The 23,547-nt window shown below is 36.6% G+C and overlaps 1 protein-coding gene across 5 annotated transcripts in view; it reads left to right on the top strand.

Annotated features, from left to right (window-relative positions):
- The window catches only part of ASCC3 (activating signal cointegrator 1 complex subunit 3), a 567,052-nt gene that overhangs the window by 451,712 nt on the left and 91,793 nt on the right, over positions 1–23,547 (top strand). For 4 of the 5 annotated variants that reach the window (XM_006020463.3, XM_025200058.1, XM_025200059.1 and 1 more), the window contains exons 31-34: positions 7,641–7,778; positions 7,883–8,003; positions 11,895–12,027; positions 14,396–14,521. In XM_006020463.3, the coding sequence (XP_006020525.1) occupies positions 7,641–7,778; positions 7,883–8,003; positions 11,895–12,027; positions 14,396–14,521 (518 nt within the window). The remainder of the gene's footprint in view (positions 1–7,640; positions 7,779–7,882; positions 8,004–11,894; positions 12,028–14,395; positions 14,522–23,547) is intronic. The other variant, XR_003093256.1, reaches the window with a different exon arrangement.

Genomic DNA, 23,547 nt, shown 5'->3' with positions numbered 1-23,547 from the left:
CAGATGGTTCGCAGATTGGCTGGAGGGCCGCACCCAGAGAGTGGTGGTGGACGGGTCATTTTCGACCTGGAGGGACGTGGGCATTGGGGTCACCCAGGGCTCGGTCCTCGGGCCTACACTGTTCAATAACTTCATCAGCGACTTGGACGAAGGGGTCAAAAGCACCTTGTTCAAGTTCACAAATGACACTAAGATGTGGGGAGAAGTGAGCATGCTAGAAGAGAGGTACAGACTACAACTAGATCTGGACAGGTTACAGAGGTGGGCGAATGAGAATAGGATGGATTTCAATATGGAGAAGTGCAAGGTGTTGCACCTGGGGAGGAAGAACCAGCAGCATACCTACAGGCTGGGGAACTCCCTTCTTGTAAGCACAGAGGCGGAAAAGGATCTTGGAGTCACTATTGATTCCAAGACAAACATGGGCCGCCAATGTGAGGACGCAGTCAGGAAGGCTATCCACACCTTGTCATGCATCCATAGATGCATCGCGAGCAGGTCTAAGGAGGTGATCCTCCCTATCTGTGCAACACTGGTCAGGCCACAGTTGGAGTACTGCGTCCAGTTCTGGGCACCACACTTCAGGAGGGATGTGGACAGCATTGAGAGGGTCCAGAGGAGGGCCACTCGCATGATTGGGGGGCAGCAGGGTAGGCCCTATGAAGAGAGGCTACAGTACATGAGCCTGTTCAGCCTCCACAAAAGAAGGCTGACAGAGGATCTGGTGGCCGCCTATAAACTTGCCAAGGGGGACCAGCAGGCAATGGGAGAGTCCCTGTTCCACCGAGCACTACTGGGAGTAACAAGTAACAACAGGCATAAGTTGACTGAAAGTAGATTCAGGCTAGACATCAGGAAGCACTACTTCACAGTCAGGGCAACTAGGAGCTGGAACCAACTTCCAAGGGAAGTGGTGCTTGCCCCTATCCTGGAGGCCTTCAAAAGGAGGCTAGACAACCACTTAGCTGGGGTCTTTTGACCCCAGCATCCTTTCCTGCCTATGGCAGGGGGTTGGACTTGATGATCTGCTTAGGTCCCTTCCAACCCTACCAACTATGAAACTAAGGGCAGCCACAGGACACCTTGGCTAGGGACCTGGAGCCTGAGAGGACAAGATAGGTCGGAGCCCAGAAGCTGAGGTCTGTGACAGTGGACGTGGATTGGGAGAAACAGGTAAAGGAAAGGGGCTAAAGCCAGGAAGGAGAAAGCCCCAACAAAGGTTTGAGGCTTGAAGGGCCAAGAGTGGAGTCAAAGCCAGGGGTACCCCCTCCAAATACTGATCGACACCTGCGATGCATGGGCATAGCTACAGGGGTGGATAGAGGGAATGATTATAGCCTCTAAAGAACAACTGGGGCTGTCGTAAAAGGGGCACTCACCCCATAGAGTTTGAGACAGAGGGGCCCCAAGGTCTAGGAACACCTAGGAAAGAGGTTACCCCAGCCTCTGGAGGCAGCCTCTCCAGTTAAAAAAATCTTAATATCAAGTCATGACAGTTGAGAGGTAGGAAGTGTGGGAGGCCAGGGAGCACAGGCAAATGGATCTGACCACTAGGGGCATCAGATGCCATGTAGATTGTCGAGCCTGTCACAGACCCAAATACCAACGTTCACAATTTATATTTTAAACCATAATCATTTTCCCATACCTGCATATGAGAAAATCTATATCTGTACATCTTTTAAGTTTTCTGTTAAGAAACATTCTTTCAGAAACCACAAAAACCAACTCAGTTCTTCAGCACAGTCATACTATCTCTAAACAGAGCCATGTCCAGCTTCTACTAAAATCTGTGAAAGGCTACCACTGATTTCATAGGATTTGAATAAGGCCTATAATGACCTCTAAATTCCAAAGACTGAACTTGCATACATGGTGTGCATGACATAATTAAGTGCATGTATATTTATATGAATATGGAATACATTTTGTCAGATTTCTGGTCCATTCAGTACTGAGCAAATAGACGCTGAAGAGCTAAAAAGCCATGTGTGTTTTCTACCTTTAACACTTACAGCAAATAACCTATTACCTCCCATGTTATTGTTCTGAGGCAATGCTATGCTATAAAACAGGCAAAGAACCTCTGCTATGTATTTTGGATAGGCATTTCACTGTCTTAAAAATATTTTAGTGCAAGGTATTAGGCCCCCTCTACATATTACAGGTAATGTGCAATTAACTGGTTAATTGAGCAGTTACCTTAAGACTAGCTACATGTACTTATCATGCCATAAAAAGCTCCAACCAGCTATAAAGTTAGACCTCAAAAATGTGTACTAACTTTATAGCTGGTTGCAACTGAGCTTCAATCCACATGTGTAGCAAGTTCTCTCTTGTAAGTGGGAGCCCCATCAGCTGATGGGACACCTAGCCCCAGGGCTGTACCATGCCCAGCCAGGGCTTGGAGTCCTGCAACTGAGGGGGCTCCCACCACAGGAGTTTGCTTCTTGCCAGTACAGGGGAAGCACAGGATCAGGGTCCCCCTGCACTGGCAGTAAGGCCCAATGGGATCTAATGTGCAATCCTAAAATTGCACCTCCTGTCATGCACATGTGGCATGGCTGGAGGGGTAATTGCATGGACCGTGCATTAGATTCCATCACGCATTTACCTGCACATAAAGGAGCTGACTTAGAGTGATGTATCAGTTATGGTCTAGGAATTTTGCGAGACAAGGATTTTTTTGAGTGATATCTATTATTGGACCAATTGTGTAGTTGGAAAAAGTTAGCCAAGTTTTTAAATGCAAAGCATTCTTCTTCTGGATGTTTTCCACTTCAAACCTAAAGAAGAAAGCTGTGCATTCAAAAGCTTGGCTAAGTTTATCCCAAGTGTACAGCTGGTCCAAGAAAAGATATCACTCAAAAAAACTTGCCTCATATTTATGTAAACTACTATTCTTATAAATACTGTTATGAATAATCTTGCCTGTGGTGCTTTGAAGCTTTATGCTTGAGGTAACAAAAGTATGGAAAATGAATATACACTGCCATTTAGTTAAAATAATAAGATAACTTGATTCTGTGCCTTCAGCAATTATTGAGGTACACAAGAATGATTTTGAAATGTATCTTTTATTATTCAAGTTTAACTTCCTTCTACAAGATGTTGTTTTTATGATACAAAAGTGTATCATAAAAAATAAACATTTAGTTATAACAAGGAGATGTTTTTATTTCACTTAACATCTGTAGCAGATGTGAAATATGTAATTATTTTTGTAAAAGACTTCATAACTTCCACGATTCTTTTGTTTGGCACATCTTTCTTTTATTGGGCATTTTAGACAATTGATAAGCATTATTCGGTGGCATATGGTCTGAGTCTGACGTGCTTTGAAAAGAGTACAGAGTACTAATAATGAGGATTCTGTGAAAATGGGAAAACCAGCACAACAGATATGCTTTGAGAAAGTATGGGTTTTTAGCATCTTGAAACAATATATCACACTCAAAGGGACAGAATTGGGCTGCACAATCTGTTAGCTCATTCTTGTCCAATCTGGTCTCCTCCTTTCTTTTGGAGCCAGCATTGTCATCAACTTGCTGAATTATACTCTGACTGGAATGTATTTCAGGCACAGGGTAATGTATCTACTTAAATGGAATCCTATCTTTCTACAAAAGCTTTTTAAGTATAATAAATTTAAAATATAAAAAAGTTTGATTAGCTTAAAGTAAATGGTTCAACAGTTTACATATGTGCAGGAACAAAGAAAATGACTACTTACTAGTTTGAGAAAAATCTAGCTTGTTAAGAGATTATGGTATAAATGACAAATACACTTTTTCTTAATTTTTTTGTAAGAAATATTTTTCAATGATGATAGACTCCTGTTCAGCAGCAAAATATAGTTATTAAAAGATGAGATACTAATCAAACTAATGTTGCCAGTAAATATGGGAGGTTTTTATGGTCTTGAATCCAAAATCTATGAAAGTTAGCCCAAGTTACTCAGCATGAGCCCAGTTTGGGTGTCAGTGAGAATCCAAAAATAAAAATGCCATTGAATTAATTGGGAAAAGTTTTAGATAATCAGCTAAAAAATAATGTAATATTGGTAATTTATATTTCCCTGTTATCATGCTGTACTATATTTAGAGTGTTCTTTTTTCTATATGAAAATTAATAGAAATTATATTACTGTTTTAAACTTTAAGGATATGAACTCTAGTTCAAATTATCAATTTTAACAATTTAATATTAATACATATTTAATGTATTGGGAGTCATAGAGTTGGTGTCTGTTTTCTAATAGGAAAAAACCCTGTTTCTTAATAGAAACACATAATTTAATATTCATGCAATAAATTGGCATGAAAAGAAGTTATACTTTAAAATAAATTGTCATGAGAATTTTAAGCTCTGGATTGTGCCTATGGGTAAAATAGTTTTGTTTATTGCATTGATTTATGTGCAAGTGAGGGGGTCAGCTAGAAATGACTAGGATTCCCTGCTGGTAGAATGACAGGATAGTAGTATATGCGCCAGCTCTCCTGCTTAGGGTTCTTTAGTTTTCCTGTGGTAAATTACACTGCTTTGCAGATATGACTAACAGCACCACAGGCCACCGCTGTAATAGTAGTTGGAGGAAGGAAAAAAATAAGCACCGCTGATTGTAAAAGAAAGAAGAGCATCATTGAACAAATTCCAAGCAGTGTGAATTTGGAATATTTTGTTCTGGGAACTGCACAACTAAAAGTAATAGCACAGGTTCTCAGATGAAAATAAGTAATGTTGTGAAATGGTTTATTTTACCTTCTAATTGGCTATCAATATTATAATCAGCCAATGTAATCATTATTCTTTTATAGAAGAAGAAGGGGTTCAGGCTTAGTATTTCCTTAGACAGGAACGTTGGTCCTACTGATGGAATTAATGTCACGTAAGAAAATAATTTAGTCCAAAATTCATGGCTATCATAAATTATTATGCCTTGAAGAGAAAAATAAACTCAGCTGGACAATACATTTTGCTACTTAGGATGTACTGGACAGAATAAAATTGTGAACATATGGATTTTCATGTGTTGCTATTTGGTACCTAGCAGTCCTGTTTAATAAAGTAAGAATTAATCCATAGTCATTGTTTGACTATCATGTAATCTTTTAGCTTAACTCACTGCCCACTAAGCACATACATAAAACCAGTATTTTCCAATGTGTTTGCCCAGATACAACTTTAAAAAGCCTCAGGCAACACCAGTGCATAGTCATAAGGGATTATAATTAAGACCATAAAAGTGAACAGAGTTCCTCTACTTACAGAAAACAAAAGAGTAATATTTTAATTTTATTTAATTATCATTTGAATGGTGAATAAAATTCGTGAGATGAGAAATTCAGTAAAACTCATGTTTTCCACACTGTAGTTATATACAATGATTTGCAAAACAAAGATTTGCTATACATATCTGTATAGATAAGTTTTGTTCTTTAACATAGCCTCTCCAGTTTTTTACATTCCTCTTTTCTTTTCCCTTTCTCTAAATACAGTATTTCCTTTGATGCATTACTTGTTTCCTGTTTAAACTTATTCCCCTCCTTACTTTACAGTGTTTTACATTTCCATCCACTCTTCCTTCAGGAAGCTGTCTATTCCTTTGTATTCAATCCTTTAGTTTACAGAATAACTATCAATGTGTCCCTCAAATATATTTTATTATCAGAAGCATGCAGGAAGCAACATATCTTCTGGTTATGATGAAGTCTGTAAGCTAGCACAAACTGATAGATGTCAATCAAAACTTTAATTGTTTACTAGTTTAGTAAACCATTTAAGTTCTTGCACATCCATCAAATTTTGTACTATTAAAGTAAATAATATTTAATTATTTTAAATGCTTTTAAGTTTTGCTGTGCTTTCCAGGCTAGATTGTCTATATTAAATAAGTGTGTGTGTGTGTGTGTGTGTGTGTGTGTGTGTATGTACACACGCATGTGTATACATGTGTGTGTGTATGTACACACGCATGTGTATACATGTGTGTGTACGTACACACGCATGTGTATACATGTGTGTGTGTACGTACACACGCATGTGTATACATGTGTGTGTGTACGTACACACGCATGTGTATACGTGTGTGTGTACGTACACACGCATGTGTGTGTACGTACACACGCGTGTGCATACACGTGTCTGTGCATGCATGTGTTTGAGTTCCTGTGCATGTATTTAAACAGAGTACCATTTCTGTTGTACTTTTATTTCTTTTATTTTCAGATTTCTTTGTAGCTTAAAAAAAAGGTAGTGATATGTTTTCTATCATATTCATAAGGACAAAGGGCATGAGTAACTATGCAGTGCTTTTATATTTGCTACCAAAAGGACTGTTTCTATTAAAAATGTAATTGTAAAGCCCAGAAAAGAGTTTTCAAAATGATATAATGTTCTAAACATCAAAAATTGTACATCTTAAAAGGCTTTGTATAAATGAAGATAATATAAGTAACAGATCTTCATTTATCAAAAGTTTTATGGCTAAATACTATTAAAAAAAATGGAGATATTCAGTTTCCTGATTATGGTTTAAAAGCTACTGGGTATAATTTTATTAAAACATCCTTAAAAATACATTAGCCATAAAATAGTGGAACAAATATTCCAGGAAAAATTGTGAAGTTGTTTGCCTGAAGGCCTTGTTCGGGTTAGCAAGCAACTAAATGCAGGCGTAGTGAGTGAAATCATTGGGTAAATTTAGACTTTAACGTAACTGTGATTCACCAGGGATTCACATTCAGCTTTAAAGGGTAATATAACTCTAACCAGTGGGTACCATGAATTTGTATAAGATAAGCAGACTATGAAAAAAAACCTCACTGTTTCTTTTTTGCTAAAATTACCAAATTCTTTGATGAAGGGAGTATAATAAATGTAATATGCTTGCAAACACTTACTCTAGATTTGTTAGAGGATACCTCAAAATTGCACTTGAAAAAGTATTTTCTTATCTCACCTTTTTTTTTTGCCAAAGCACAGCTGATAGAAATCAGAGTGTGCATGAAATATGGTAAAAGCAGGTTGTCCTGCTTACCAGCTGAAACAGAAAATATCTGCAGGGACTCACAGGGAGCAGAACAATAAAGTCGGCTACTCTCCGAGCTACTGCTACTCTGTTACTTACTACAAGGAAACTACTTTTTTCTTGATGCTGCCTTTCAAAAACTGTGTGTACTATATTCCATGGAATAGTATATTTGAGAAAATACAGTTGTTCAAATTGAGTTCCATAGCAAAATATGTATGGACAATTTTGCTACTTGAAAATAGACTTCACCTGATAATCAGGAGGCTTTCAGCATTCAGAGTATGCTAGGCCAGAATACTCCTGAGTTTACTATTTTTTAATTCTGTTTTTAAAATTAAACAATACATATATATTAGGCATATAGACATCTATACATTCATTTACTACTACTTCTCTCTCCATCCTTTGTATGTTGTTGGGTTTTTTTAGACTGTAATCTGACCGCAAACCGGGACCAGACTACATCTTCCTTTATGTATACAGACAGTGCCTAACACATCGTGATTGCTACTGGAACAAAGATAATCATTAATAACAACAACCTTTGAATGTTAAAAACTTCTTAGAACAACTGTTCTAAATTATGTAACCATTCTCTCTGTTACAGATGAATGACGTTATAGCCACAGTAAGAGATTCTAATCTGAAACTGACTCTTGCCTTTGGAATAGGCATGCATCATGCTGGGCTACATGAAAGAGACAGAAAAACTGTAGAAGAATTATTTGTGAATTGCAAGATCCAGGTACATTTATTTATTTTTTAATAAGACAATAATGAGTTTTACATGCAGTTTTAAAAGTTATCTGTTTGTTACATATACCTCATTAATCTGGCTTTCTGTTTTAGGTTCTTATTGCCACAAGCACATTAGCCTGGGGTGTAAATTTTCCAGCTCATTTAGTAATTGTTAAAGGAACAGAATATTATGATGGAAAAACAAGGCGTTATGTGGATTATCCCATTACAGGTATTCACAAAAATATTATTTATAATTACCAAGATGCATTTAAAGCATATGAAAATGTGAACTTTGTTTACCTTCTACTTTTAGAAACTGAGCCTTTTAAATTTTAATAATATTAAAGGTTGGAATAGGTTTGTTACTGGTTTCCACCCCCCTTTTGCTCTCTCCCCTCCCCCCAGTGTTTTAAATGTAAATTATAAGAATACTGCTCAATTCTGTGTTTTTGGGGTCCACCTGCCTTCCTTTTTGGATACCTTTCTCTAGAAAAACTACTGTTAAAATTATTCAAAATAGGCATTTTAAAAAGAGGAAAATAAATGGTTTGAACATGCACAGTGAATATTTGTGGGATAATGTAGAGTCATATTTGGCAAACTTTTTAATGTATATAAAAATAACATTTTATAGAAACATATGAAAAACTAATTGTTTTCAGTATGTTCTTTCCAGCACTAGAAACACGATTTTAGATACCTATATGTGCCTCTGCTGTGTTTGCAATCCAAACGTTGTACTGTGTTAGTTCAGGAGAATCTGAAATTTAAATGATTAAACTTGAATACAAGTTAAAATAAAACTAATATGCTATCTTTGGCCAAGTTGAGTGAAGTAAAAAGCAATTAAAATAAACAGTTAAATTATATATTTTAGTTTCAGTATTAATGTAAAAATTTCACTTCTAATTCTGCTTCTGCCTCCAACCTATCAAAATTGTGATAACCATTTTGCAGCCTTTTAATAAAACTTTTAAAAATTAAAAAAGGAAGGACTTCTAAAAATGTCAGACAAAGGTGAATATTTATCTGAATGGTAATAAGCTTGGAGGACAAGTTAAATTTATTCCAGTTTCCTGTTCTGTTTTCTGTTTCTCAGTTTTAGCAGAGAAAGTAAATTTGATTTGAAACTATCTGAAACTGGGCCAGAAACACCATATTCCTAGGAATAATATAAATCTTATTTGTAACATAAGAGATTCATGACTTTAACCAAGCAGAGTCCCTTCCATAGAAAAACTTTTACTCACTGAAAAAGTTGGAACTCAAAATATTATAGGGGACATCACTCCAACTAGTCTACCATAGAGCTTAATTTAATGTCTGTTGTCCTGCATTCCATGCAGGAAACTTAAAATTGATTTACAAGCCAAAGCTCTTGGTCCTGAATTCTAGTATGACCGGGGGGCATACTACAGCAGCATGATCTGCACTTTTGAGAGTACTTTGTGTCATTCTTTGTCTGATGAAAACATAATACTAACAATCTCTGGAGAAGATTGTATCTGATCCTCTTAAATTAGATAACTTTATTTCTGGTGGTAGATATTAGGGAGGAAGGAATATGGTTTTACATTCAGATCCCACAATGAATCTGCAGAGCTGGAAGTTAAAAAAGACTTATTAAAATAAATAAATTGAAAATTGAAAAAAGGATTGTGAGATCAATATATTGCCCAGTTATGTTGTTTTTATGGACTTGTTTTTCACTTAAAGGTATTGCTTGGAAATTTTGTAAAGTCTGTTGCATCTTCAGTGAGAATTTTTGAGAGATATATATAACCTTGTGCCCAGTTTAATTTTGATATTTAAAACTTAACAGAAGATGTAAGTGAAAGTATTAGGGGAAAGGTTATTTTAAAAAAGATCTAAATTATTTAATCACGTTGTGTTTTTGCTTAGAGTAACATCATTTTTAAATTTCTATAAAATGTTAATGTCTCTGGAGGCTGTGAAGAAAGAGGCCCTACAGATAAGCAGTTTGTTGTGATGCTCTTAAATTTTCATGCATCTCTACTTCACTGTCTCTTCTAATCTCCAATACTCTGATTATTCTCCATTGCAGTTACCAGAGGGTATGTACAGATGTTACATTTAGATTAACCTAACTAGGCTTAGATCAATCTAAATACCCATCTGTGCAGACAGGGGGCATTAAATCAAGGTAAAAATGGTGGGATCCGAATCTAAGTTAGTTCACCTAGTCAAGTGAAGTTACTAAGATAAATAGGCAGTGGGTTAACCCGATCTTCCAAATGTCTGCACATGTTCAGAGTGCATCCCTGGGGCTAGGAAAGCCCAGCATTTTGTACCAGCCACAGGACTCAAGGCATCCAAAGCTCATGACATCCAAAGCTCAACTTTCTACATCCCCAACCTTGACCAGGATATTTTTAGCCCACCCCCTAATCCCCAGAGGAAACCCCCCTCACAGACCCACCAGACCCCTTGCCAATCAGGTAGCCCCTCCTAATGCTGTTTCCCTCTCCCCCCACTCCAAGTTACAGTGACTCCAAGTTCTCTACATGACTCCTAGCACCAGCAAACAGCTGTACATGCCACTCCCGGTCTATGATCATGTGATTTAAAGTAAACTCCATGATCATAAACAAATGCTTGCATGCACCCTGAATGAATTTGGTTACCTATATGCAGTTGGGGGCAGATAATGGACAGTGAATTACTCACAGATTGTTCAGTAGTTTGAAAATAAAACAAAATTCACATCTAAACTTAAGCAAATGTAGAGAGTGAAAATCAGAGGTTTTAAGCTGGACCCATCTTAGTTATAAGACATTTACTTGGCCAGTTGTATTGCATTTGACATTTCAAGACTAATCCAGTAGTTAACAGCCAGCTACAGGCAACATACAGCAAGTAATGAAAATGTTGCTTTTGTATTGCTAGACAGTGGTTATTGATAAAAATCATTTCCTGATGACTTTTGGTAAATCCATTTCATACATGTCATTGCATTCTGTTTTAATGCACTGAGCTCAAATAACAGGAAATGGTTCCCTTGTTCTCTTGTATACACCTATTCATAAATACTGTTCAGGGACCAGCTTCATTTATAGTTGAAAGTCATTCTTAATTTAATAAAAAATGAGCTTGTATAAAGAATATGGTTTATATAGATCATAGAGAACACAGGAAAGAATATATAAGATGTTAAAATTAATGCATGTTTTTAAAACACTTATAAAACATCAGTGGTTTCATTTATATTATTTACTCATGTCGAGGTAGCTGCTGAAGACCCCAAGCAGGGTTTAGAATGCTTCTGGGGCATGGCATAGCAGGAAACTTGGGAAAACAAAATCTGTACTTGCTCCTCTGAATTTACAAGTTCATATTATGACAAGATATACACAGTTAGTTAAGCAGACATCCATAGTCTGCTTGGATGCTTCCATTTGGATGTGGGGAGAATCCAAGCAGTAATAAAAAGGGCTTGCTTATATAAAATAGTATTCTTAGTGTTCATAATAGTCATAACTGGCCAACTAGTGCCAGCAACAGGGGCATTACTGTAGTGGTAAGTTTTTAGGAGGAATTTAAGACTTTTTTCTTTCAGTTTATTGTACCATGTTATAATATGATGATGGGGAGCTCATGGCATCCAAAGCTCATCACCCATTCTGAAATAAGTCTTTTATATCTGCCAGCTAATATAATTTCTCCTTAATTCAAATGTTAGAAGACATAATATATAATAGAATTTGCTTGTAGCTTAAAACAGATTCCTAGGAAATTGCATAGGAAGAGGCAATTATTTAGGAAATCTAGGAAAAGGCATTACTTAGATTACAAAATCAAGCGAGTGAAAGTTAGAAAGTGCTAGATTTACAGTTTCCGCTACAAGGATATAAATATAAAAACTAATAAATAAATAAACTTTAATATAGCCATCGTATGCATGTGCTGTGGTCTTCAATTACATAATCACAACCTTTTATTTTATTTTATTTTTATTTTTTTAACAACAGAATCCCTGTCCTAATATGCTATGGCCACTTAGTAATAGAGTCAGGTTTGAGGTTATACTTGAGTTAGTTGGTGTACAGTACAAATCTGTACTATAAACTGAACTTAAATCTGTTTATTATCTGTTTACCAGATGTGCTTCAGATGATGGGACGTGCTGGTAGACCTCAGTTTGATGACCAAGGCAAAGCTGTGATTCTAGTTCACGATATTAAGAAAGACTTCTACAAAAAGTTTCTTTATGAACCTTTCCCAGTAGAATCAAGGTAAAATTTGACTAAAAAGAGAGGTTAAAGAACACACTGCAAATGTGGGATTGATGAAAGTGAGAGGAGTCAGAGATGCACCAAAATATTGGGGTCTTTAAAGACCGTTCTTCTCCTGAGCACACAACCTGCTTTATCAAGACAAGTCTAGATGTCTTCCTCCAACTATCTCATCCATTCCTAGATAACCCTGACAAATATTATACTGCTTTTAGGTGCCTTCTTAAAAGCAGGGATCTAGGTTGTAGCCGTGTTGGTCTAACAGCAAAAGCAATCAGAAATCTTGTGGTAGGGGCGAATCTTAAAAAACATTCAGAGATGATAACATATCTTTGAAAGAACAGTTTTCTTATATAAGACAACTGCTCATGCTTCCAGCAACCCTGAGAGAAAATCTGAGGGCAAGAGTGCTTGGCAGAAAAAACAATTCTAATATTTTTCACATATGATTTGTTTACTGATCTAGACCCCTTAAGGCAGGAAGAGACATCAGCCCCAAAGGGAAACATATCTTGTTGTAAACAGATGTAATACTACTTGTAAGTTTTCTGACAAGAAAAGTAAAGAAAACCAAGAAATATTGTGCTAACCTTGCTAACCTTTTTGCAGTTTATCATTTGTTGTTCAGTGTTACCAGTTATAGTTGTAGCCAGTATAGTCTCTTCTAGCATAGCCAGCTATGCACAATTTTTTCTTAAGGAACAGCCAGGGTTTACATCCAAACTTTAGTTAATCATAGGTTACCTTCATATATATGCTTGTTTTTAAATATTCATGTTCATTGTTTAGAAAATATAATTGAATTGGAAACAAAAAGAAATGGAACCTCTTCAGAATGATATAATTCAAAGCAAAAATAAAATCAGGGTAAAAATGCAAATATTATATCCAGACTCTGTGGTTCTGGTAATAAACCAGGAGACCTTTCTATACATTGCTAAGTAGTATCTCTAAAAATAGAAGCTTTGTTTTAATTTACAAAAGACAGTATTAAAATATTTATATCTGAAGTATTATAAATTGTCTCAGATTCCTGAAACTTTTTGGATACCAATGATGTGCTCTTAGCAGCGTGATATTCTGTTACTGAATATAAACATATGAACAGAAGTGTCCTACACTGTTTAAGAGTTTGGTCTCTTTTATGATCATTAAAGGCTTTTGAAGTAAGAGACTCCCTGATTTCTCAAAGAGGAAACTAGATTCACTTGTTCTTTTCTTGAAGGGACCTTTGCTTTGGAACTGTTTCCTTGTTCTACCAGACACCGCGTGGGTTGACTGTACTGTCTATACTCTTCACATTTTGTTGGGTTTCTCTTGATTTTTTTCAGTAAATGTTTAAAAAAGAAATTGGTTTTCCATGACACTGCATTTATCGTCTTTCTGGTCATTCCTGGTGTACTGCTCAGGTGTCAGATCTCATGCTTTTACCTCCCCTGAGAATTTGCAGTTCTTCCCCTTGTCGATCTGTCACTGGATTATCATGCCCTGTGTATCAGCTGTACTTCCCCACTGTGACCTGAATTTGGACACCTGCAGTTCTTCCTTTCAGAAGTCTGTACCAGAGTCATAGAATAGCAAAGCATTGTTTATTTTAGCACTAAGAACAAGCATTTAAAGAGGAGAAAATGATTTTTCAAGCAATAAGCACTCAATATGTATGTCTGTCTTGCCTAAACTCTTCCATTTTCTGATGATAACATACCTATGCCTAATATATCCAGGTTCCCCAGCAGGTTCCTGTGTCTCCATGTGTTTATCCCAAATAAACTCTCCCCTTTGTGATGAGAGAAACTTGCTTTAAAATGCCAAAATTCCTTTTTTCTTCTGTATTTCTGGGTTTTGTTCTTTCTGGGAAAAACTAATTGTTCTTATTGAAATATGAAGAGGTAAAATCTTCAAAATTAAAGACTTGTGCATCATATTAACAACCCTCAAGTATTTGCTGAGAAGTGGCTTATCCTGAATTGCTCTCCTGTTTTCTGTATGTTTTTTCTTATGCCCCCCATTACGATAAACCAACATATTCACACAGTAAGCATCTCCTTCATGTCAACACAAGTATTCATAAATCATTACATAGCAATTTCAACCTTTCACCTTCCCAACAATAAGCTAAAGAATGCAGCATACATAGTCAAATTGTCAACTAAGTGAATTTGAGCTAAGTATTATGTACAAGTGTGAAATGATTGCTGCAACATAGAGGTAATAACTGTGCCATTACAGGAAAATTTCTTCTTTTTTTTTTTTTTAAAGAAAAAGAATAACATTTTTAGATTATAAATATTAAAGCCTTTTTGAAAATCTACAGGGAAAACAAAAACAGTTCAAAGAGAGCTAAAGCCTTTCATATCTTGTCCCTTAGCCTGTTGGAAGTGCTCTCTGATCACTTGAATGCTGAAATTGCCGCTGGAACTATTACTTCCAAGCAAGATGCAATGGATTATATCACCTGGACCTATTTCTTCCGTCGTTTGATCATGAACCCTACGTGAGTGTTAAATGAAAATGTAATATAACTGAAAAAAAACACAGGAAAGCGTTGCTGAGAAGTTGGTGCTTTCTGTTGTATATATTGGGAGTTTAGGATGCTCAGTATCTTAGCAATTGAACTACTATTGACTTATAGGACAGAAGTTGCATGCAAATGATTTGCAAGATTTCTCTCTATATATAAAATATTTATTGGCAGATGATCTTAGGTTTTCTATTCAGTAATGAAGATGAAATTGTAGAAAGCCCAATCAAAATTGTTAAATCAGTATTTCTAAATTACACCTCCATGCCAGCAGATTCTTTTTATAGTGAAATAAAACTTTTTTTTAGTAACTACAATGACATGTTATGCATAGCTTCCTATAGGAAATCTCCACGCCAGATTTTCCAGTAGTTCATGGAATAGCTGCTGGTGATTTCTCTGTGACAATGCGTCTTTTCATTAGAGGAGACTAGAAAAGACCATGTGTGCAAATGTTTTCAAGTGGTGTTGTCATCCTTTCTTGCTCCAGCTGGTATACAAGCTATTGTGAGCTGTTCCAGCAATGTAGCTCTACCCACATTGTTTTGGATAAATGGCATGCCACGTGTCCCTGACCATTCACTAACCAGAGCTGTAGAGAATAGAGTTTTTAAACACTGTCTGGGTGTATTCAAGGCTATAATATTCCTGAAACCACATAACTTATCCCCATTATGTTCTACAACATTTTCAGTTGGAGTTCCCTATGAGTAGCTTCTATTGCTAAATCTGCAGATGAAATCTTCAAGTTGCTTTAAATCCACATTTCATTATTCATTAGTTCTGTAGTCTGCATTTAGTCTTTCTACCTGAATCTTTCTCCAAGCAAACTTTTTACAAAGAGATTTTGAGTGATGGGAAGTACAGAGGTCTGATCTTGTGTGACTTTGGGAATTTTGTCCAAGGTCAATATATGAGACCAAAAAAAAAGATTTTGAAGATACAGAATTTATTCAGGATAGTATGTAACTTCATAATGATATATTTTGATCCTGGGTTATCATGTTTAATGAATATGTTGACAATTTTTCTATACGGTATAATTAATAACATATATATTCTTTATAAAACAATTTGTACCATCCAGTATATGGTACCTACATTGAATGACCGATGTCTGGACATTTAGTATTTCGCTAGTGTTCAAACTGTCCAAAATCTAGAAAAAGCTTCCTACTCAGGATAATTGATGCTCCTTACTGCTGAGGAATTTCTCTAATTACATTAATATGACATGAAGACTTATATTCCAGTTTATAACTGATTTTTTTCTCTTAAAAGTAAGTTGGTGTTCTGAGCCAAAATACCTAAACAGTCCTGACCCAGAACAGAAGCACAACACATGAGCAATGGAGTGCTGAGTTTTCTTTGCAGGAAAATCAGAATAGTGGGAGAGAAAGCAAACAAATCTGATCAGCAGTTGTGTCTGTGGTAATGGAGGGTAAGAAGAAAGCTAAATACATGCAAAATTCAAAAGAAATGAGATAATTATAGTGCACTTTTATGGGGAAAATTAGGAACTGACTGAGCATACAGTACAGAATGTTGTGCAGATGTGTGGTAGATAATACAGAGACTTCTTAGGGTAAATTTGCTGAGCATAGTGGAGGACATTTTGGGGGGAAGACTAACAGGGATTAATCCCATATTTTCTTGCATACCACATGCCTCCAAATAAAACACGCACCTTGTTTTTTGAAAGCAGATGGACAAAAAGATTTTTCCAGTCATGTGACATAGTGAGTGCATCTACATGTGCCATTAAGGCAATGCAATACACTCTAGCACAAACAACTGGAGTCAGATGCTGTCAGGCACACTTCCGGGAGATTCTATTTTTGCAGGAGGACATAGTGGATGTCAAACAAGGTTAAACCCCAGATCCTTGCAAGGGGAGTTGCAAGACTTGTGCTTCTTTATTGTAAGTAGTTCTTTATATAGGTTCCAGTAAATAAAGTTTTTTTCCATATCACAAACCTTATCAAGATACTACCAGCAGCTCATTTGCTGCTTCAGGCACTAGCTATTGTGGTCAGCCAACAGCCATGTCTGAGAGAGGGCTAACACAGGACTCTGCCCTTCCTGCTTGCTGAGTCAGACACAAGTGGCAGCCATTCAGTAGCTCATGGCATGCACACAGTTTTCAGGCTTGCTGCTTTTCCAGCAGAGAAAAATCAGCTTTCCTGATTCTGACACATCCCATTTTGGAGAGAAAAGTTGCATGTGGTATTTGAGAAAATGTGATAGTGTGGGTTGGAGATGACTAGACTCAAGGAAGTCCCACAGTAGAAATAACATTGAAGATGCAGGTTAAATCCTCAAACATCCTCTTCCTTTTTTCCTCTGCCTTACCCTTACTTATCTCCACAGCATTCCTTCTGTGCTTAGTTATGCAGAAGGAATAAAGACCATTCCTTAGCTTTACGGCTAGGGACAGAAATTACACACAAACTGATATAAGTGATCATAAACCAGTTCAAACCTGTAACAAAACAGAAGTTCAGTGCACATAAACTACTTTCAAAATGTCTGAAACCAGTTTAAGATGAGCCGGTTTGGATTTAGTATCAGACTTAACTGATTTAAGTTAAAGCCGTCTATGGAACTTCTCTCTCAAATCCCCAGGAGGAACTGTTTGTAGGTACCAAGTGCAAACCCAACACTATCTGTCTTTCACATTTTTATTGCTTAACATCATTCCACACAATAGTGGATGTTAATAACATTTAATCTAAAACTTTTAAAGTACAGGACTAAAGCTTTTGGTCAGGCTATCTTCAGTTATGTCATATCTCACATATTAAATAATGTCAAACAGCCTGTTGTTTTTATTGAGGCGTGTCCTTGTGTTTCAGGAAAATGGAGTCAGCTTTTTCTCTGAAATGGTAAAATAACTCCCAGAGCCACAGAAGAGCTTTGTTTTGTGTTGTTTTTAATGATATAAGTCAGAGTCATAATCACTTGCACTTAGGACATAAATAAATATTCTTTGAGGTATTGGACCTAACCACCTAGGCTAGGGATAGAAATTACACATAAACCGGTGTAAGTAATTGAAAACCTGCTCAAATTTGTAACACAACACTAGTTCAGGGTACATAAACTGCTTTCAAAATGGCCAAAACCAGTATAAGACGAACCTGGATGAATGTAATATCAGACTTAACTGATTTAGGTTAAATCAGTTTATTCAACTTCTGTCCCAGATCCACTCCAGATTCAAGTTAACTCATAGTCCCCCAACATCCCAGGATGCTTTGCACCTCCACTGTAAACCTCCCCCCTTGCAGGGTGGGTGAGCTAGTCTTGGACCAAGCTGTCTACTTCAACCAAGCAGGGAGGCATGCTCTAGTGCCTTCAGCTTCTGATCTGGGCCACTGCAAGCATGTGGCTGCATTTCCCGAATTAAAAGTTGAATGTCTGTTCACTTATTTATTGGTTCAATCTACACAGGTTAGACTAACCTGTGAAGACTGAATCAGTTCAGCCTCAGGCTTTTGGATTATCTGTACTTAGCCCTAAAGATGCAATACCCATTTTACCACGAGAGGCAGGGAGTGCTAGCTGCATTCCAGTTTAATCTTTATATGATTTATCCTGCCTATGTATACTGTTCTGCATCACCTTCTATCATAAATGTGTTTATAACTTTTCTTTACACTGTGAAACAGCTACCACATTTCTCCATAAGAAATATTTTTAAATTGCTTTGGGTTTCATCAAAATGAAATGCATTTTAGAAATATGCAGCAATGTTATATATTTGTGAAATAATGTGCTAACACTTTGTGAACACATACTGAATCACTCTATTTACACCTGCAAAGTCCTATAACAAAAGCTTTCAATAAAGATTATACTCACAACTGATAATATATGTCAGTTTTCTGAGGAAGAAATAAAAATCAAGATAAGTTTTAATTTTAAGTATCCATAGCTTAAACCTCTCTGTTGTGCTGCATTGACAAAGGTTGTCACCCTATTCAAAATATTAAAAAAAAAAAAAAAAATCCAAAGAGGTAATCATGTCTTAATTCTTATTTTCATTCGTGGCAGGGCAACCCATATCAATTTTTAACAGTTCTGATCTTTTAAGCATATAACATTAATATTGATAACAATATTTTTTAATAAAATTTAATTTTGACTCTTGTATATCTCTTTTGTGTAATAATACATGTTAACGATGTTAAAAAATTATAAATATTGCAGCATTTATTTTTTCTGATTTTTATAATTTCCATGCTTTTTTTTTAATCCATCTGTCCTGTTATCTGTGACATGGATTTTTAAGTCTAATGATAAAACGAATACTTGAGCCCATAAATGTGGAAGTGGCTGAATGGCCGCTTCCCTGAATAGATGAGGAATATACCTTGATTTACGAATGAAAGTCCAAATTGTGAACATCACAACATGCCAAGTTCCAATGTATTATTTGCTTAGAAATAATTGACTGTAAGGGCCCCTCTACATGTGCAGGTAAAGGCACAATGGAATCTAGTGCGCAGTCCACACAGTCGCACCTCCTGCCATACCATACGTGCATGACAGGTGGCATGATTGTAGGATTGTGCATCAGATCCCATCATACCTGGGATTTGGGCCTCCCCCCTTTACTGGCAAGAAGCAAGCTTCCGCAGCTGGGAGCCCCTCAGCTGAGGGGTACCCAGTTGTGGGAGCTCCCAGTGCTACCCCAGGGCTGTGAGATGCAGCTGCTACAATATCGCAGCCCTGGAGGTACAGGAAACCCCTGGGGCTGGGTGATTGCAGCTGCCATGGTTTCCCAGCCTCAGGGGTGTGTCACACCCCAGGGGCTGGGGGCCTGGGAGATTCAAGCCGCCAGTCTCCCAGTTCTGGAACTCCCAGTTTCACACACCCCCAGGGCTAAAAGATTGCAGCAGCAGCGATCTCCTAGCCCTGGGGGTTTCGCACACACCCAGAGCTAGGTTATCGCAGCTGTGCCCCACAGTTGCTGGGACCCAGTATCCACAAATGTGGGAATCCGGGTCCCAGCAGCTGTGGTGTACTGCTGGGACCCAGAGTCAGCAGCTGCTGGGGCTGAGTCCTCTCAGTTGCAGGACTTCCAGTCCCAGCTGCTCATGGTGCACCCATGAGCCTGGGAGCCCTGTCAGCTGATAGCAAATTTTTGAGATCTAACTTTATAGCTAACTTTATCTGATTTTTGAGATCTAACTATAGCTAGTTGGAGCTTTTTATTGTGTGATAGCTACTTTGCACCGTGTGGCTGGCCTCTATTGTAATTATACAATTAACTAGTTAATTGCACAAGAACTATAAAGTGTGGTGGGGTCCTTAGTAAAATATTCGGATCATTTGAAATTTCGTGTTTCAAGGTAGCTTTTGTTTTGATTGCCAGTAGGCACTGTAGCGTGGATTTTTTTTTCCCTTAAATTTTTATATACCCTAACTAGGCAGGGTCTTGATTAAAACAAAGAGAAAGGTTAACAAAGAATTCTAATATGTAGAAAGGACAGTTGTGGGGTATTAGTCAATCTCAGCTAGCAGGTTAAAGATCTACAAAAAATAATGTAGGGAAGGAGAGAAGATCCTTGGCTGTGTGAGAAATTTGTGAGATATGTTTTAACCTTAAGAGGATAAACCAGTTAATTCAGCACTTCTGGAAAAAGGTGAAAAAGGGAGACGTGAAATATTTCTGAATAACAGATCCTGATATTTTAGCTATCTACTTTATCAGGAAAAAAAGCATAGAAACCTTTTTACATGTAGGAAGCTAAGAAAAGTGAATTTAGGACTTGGACTATTAATTTGTGCATATTAGACTGAGAAACAGATTATCATCATATTAAAGTAAAAATGTTAAATCTCTTCTCTCTATATAAACTGCATGTGTAGATATGATAGATTTTGTAGTCAATTCATTCAAAGATTTCTCTTAAAAGATTTTCCACTTTGTGATAAATTTAAGGCATTAACCAGAATGAAAGAATGGTGTAGTGTAAATTATAAGAAAATGGAACTGTCTAAGTCAGTAAAATGCTCTTATTAATACCTAATTTTGGTACCTTTTATATCTTACACAATTTCATGCATATTGATCAGAGGAGTGTGTCTAATTTGCCTAATAAGTATAGTTATTACTGTCCAGTGTGCAGATTCTTATGCAAGAATCTGCCTACTTTGAGGCTTATAGTTTTAAGCTATGGGCTTTCCTGCATAAACAATATGTATAGGCCTGCCTTTTTATTTATTTTTTAACAAGACCTTATTTTACCCAGTTACTTAGCAATGTACAAACCACATCACAAAATTGGCGTAAGCCTAACTTACTTTGAATTGTATACGTAAATGTAGTTCTTCCGTGAGAGCAAACCAATAAAGTGAGTTTGTTTCATTTCCAAAAAAAGCCTTTATTTTGCATATAAGTTTAGAGAATACAGTTAATTGAATGGAATTAACTACATGGAAAGAACTACAGTTAATACTTTCTATTGCATAGAAATTCTCATGTGTTGGGCTTTTGCACAGATAAGATCTTCTTCTGTCTATTGCAAATGATAGTCTTTGAAAATGTGCAATTTAAGCCCCCAGCATTTGCTCAAAAAAGGCAACTTGCATTAAATAAGTACTCTGACTGCCTGGACCATACTTCATTTGTATAGCCTTTCCATCTTAAACTAAATAACATGCAAGCAGCACCTCACATTTACAGGTGCCAGGTACCTTTGGCACCAGTTTGCAAGTGGTGAAAACTCTCTTATAAGACAAAGCTTCTTGTAAAGGTCTGAACTGTGACACAAGTCCAGCAGAAAATTATTTTCTGACTCCAGAGAAGCTAGGAGCTGTTCTCCTAGAATTCTCAAGTAAACGCAATCCAGATCAAGAAAAGGAGTAAGAATAAAATTAATGTATTCTCTCTCTCTCTCTCTCTCTCTCTCTCTCTCTCTCTCTCTCTCTCTCTCTCTCACACACACACACACACACACACACACACACACACACACAGGATTTATATGTTTATTGATTTTCAGCACACACATCACACATTTATACCCACATATATATATATATATACATATAAATATGTGTATATGCATATGTATATATACATATACCTGTACACATACATACATACCTGTACATACATGCATGTATAATTTTTGTGCTCAGAATACACAAAAATCTAAATCCAGTAAAATAATAAATAAATAAATGAAGACTATAGCCCACATGTGTTATGGTGTACAAATCCAGTATGGTCCACCTTTTCCTTCCCAGTGAAATATGGTGATCCATATCTACTGGAAAACAATTTGTAAGCCACTGCTGGGATCCGCTTTCAATATCCTACCCAACAATACTATGTTGAAAGGTTTTCCTGCCCTTATTAGGATCAGAAGATGCCTCCCCCAAATATTCCATTTTCCCCTAAGCCACTGGAGATGACTACCTATGCCTGGCTCTGTAAATGTATATAAAGGAAGATTCTGGTTTCAGAATTGTTAGTCTCAAAAAGCATAAACTAATGTTGGTGGTTAATTAATACTCCAGATTTTGTTCACTTCTTTTTTCCTGATAGAGGCTGCAAAGTAGCAAGATTTTTCTTTTAGTTTTTTAGCTGTCTGTGCAACCCACTTCCATTATGTGTGTCATTATTACTACCGTATAATCTGAACATAAAAAACATGGTGCTGCAACAAATGACTTCACAGCATTGACAGTTATAGCGGGACCATTTCAAGCCTGATGAAAAATTTCCCAGCAAGATCTCAGGTCAGGTTTACATAAGCTAAACAGGAAATGATTGCCACCATTCACATTAAATCCTTAATGTTTTGTGTAACTTCATCTACATTTTATGTTCCTGCACGTCTCTCTATCTTTCTCAGCTGATGAAATTCCACACTTGCTTAGATTAGAGAAATAAGTTCATGTTTCACAGTTTGTTGTTTTTGCTAAGCCCAACAAGGTCTGAAGGCTTTTAATATATTATTTTAAAAGACAATAAAAAGTTAGTTCCTTCAGTTTTTGATTGTTTAAATTTTATGTACTTTGTAAATTTTTATGATACCTAGGGGTTTGTTATTGCTTTTTCCCAATGGACTACTAATGGAAGTTAGCCTGTCTAGCCCATGTGCTAGATGCTGTTAGGATAAAACTGCCTTTGACTTTCACACCTCTCAGGGGACGAGTAATTGTTGTGTTCAAACAGCCTGTAATTGTGATCCCGCTGGCTTTCTCAGTACGCTTCTGGCTATTAGAATCATTAAACAACTCAGCACCTGTTAACAGCATTGTAAATATTCAACCCTGCTTGTGTGCAGGTTGAGCCCAATATAGGAGAAGGCTTACAGAGCCCAGCCTCATAAATTAGAGCTTCTGACAAGTCAATTATTGTGAAACTGGGTTTCACTGTGAAATAAATGAAATGGTGTGCTGATAAAAAGGTAGGCTGTCTGTTTATAGCAAAGGGAAAATAATGACTAGATGATTCAATGCAGTGAGCATGAAACTGCATTGTTTTTATTCTTTATCTGTAATTAAATGGTTAGGTAATGCAGCTTCATAGGAGAACTGGTATAAAATACAGTTTGTATGCTTGAAAAATACTAGCATGTAGAATTCCATCTACATTTATCCACTGTTTCAAAATACAGAATAATTTCCTTGTTGAAATTATTATTGAAAGAAAATGACACTCTCTTTCCAGTTGAATAGCTCCATTGTTTATTAAGGTAAAGGTGCATTGAGTGACTAAGGAGATCCCTTGGGTGTGGTTAATTTTATTTTTATGTCATTAAAGAGATTATTTTAAAATATACTGACAGCACATAAATAAAAATTACCTAGCTCCATTGTTTATTAAGGTAAAGGTGCATTGAGTGACTAAGGAGATCCCTTGGGTGTGGTTAATTTTATTTTTATGTCATTAAAGAGATTATTTTAAAATATACTGACAGCACATAAATAAAAATTACCAGTAACTTTAAAATTCCTTTCTCATACTTGGTGCATTT

This window comes from Alligator sinensis, unplaced genomic scaffold (assembly GCF_000455745.1).
Source record: "Alligator sinensis unplaced genomic scaffold, ASM45574v1 scaffold145_2, whole genome shotgun sequence".
NCBI classification, from domain to species: domain Eukaryota; kingdom Metazoa; phylum Chordata; order Crocodylia; family Alligatoridae; genus Alligator; species Alligator sinensis.
The sequence above is the reverse complement of the archived record's forward strand: the minus strand, read 5'-3'. Positions and strand labels throughout refer to the sequence as shown.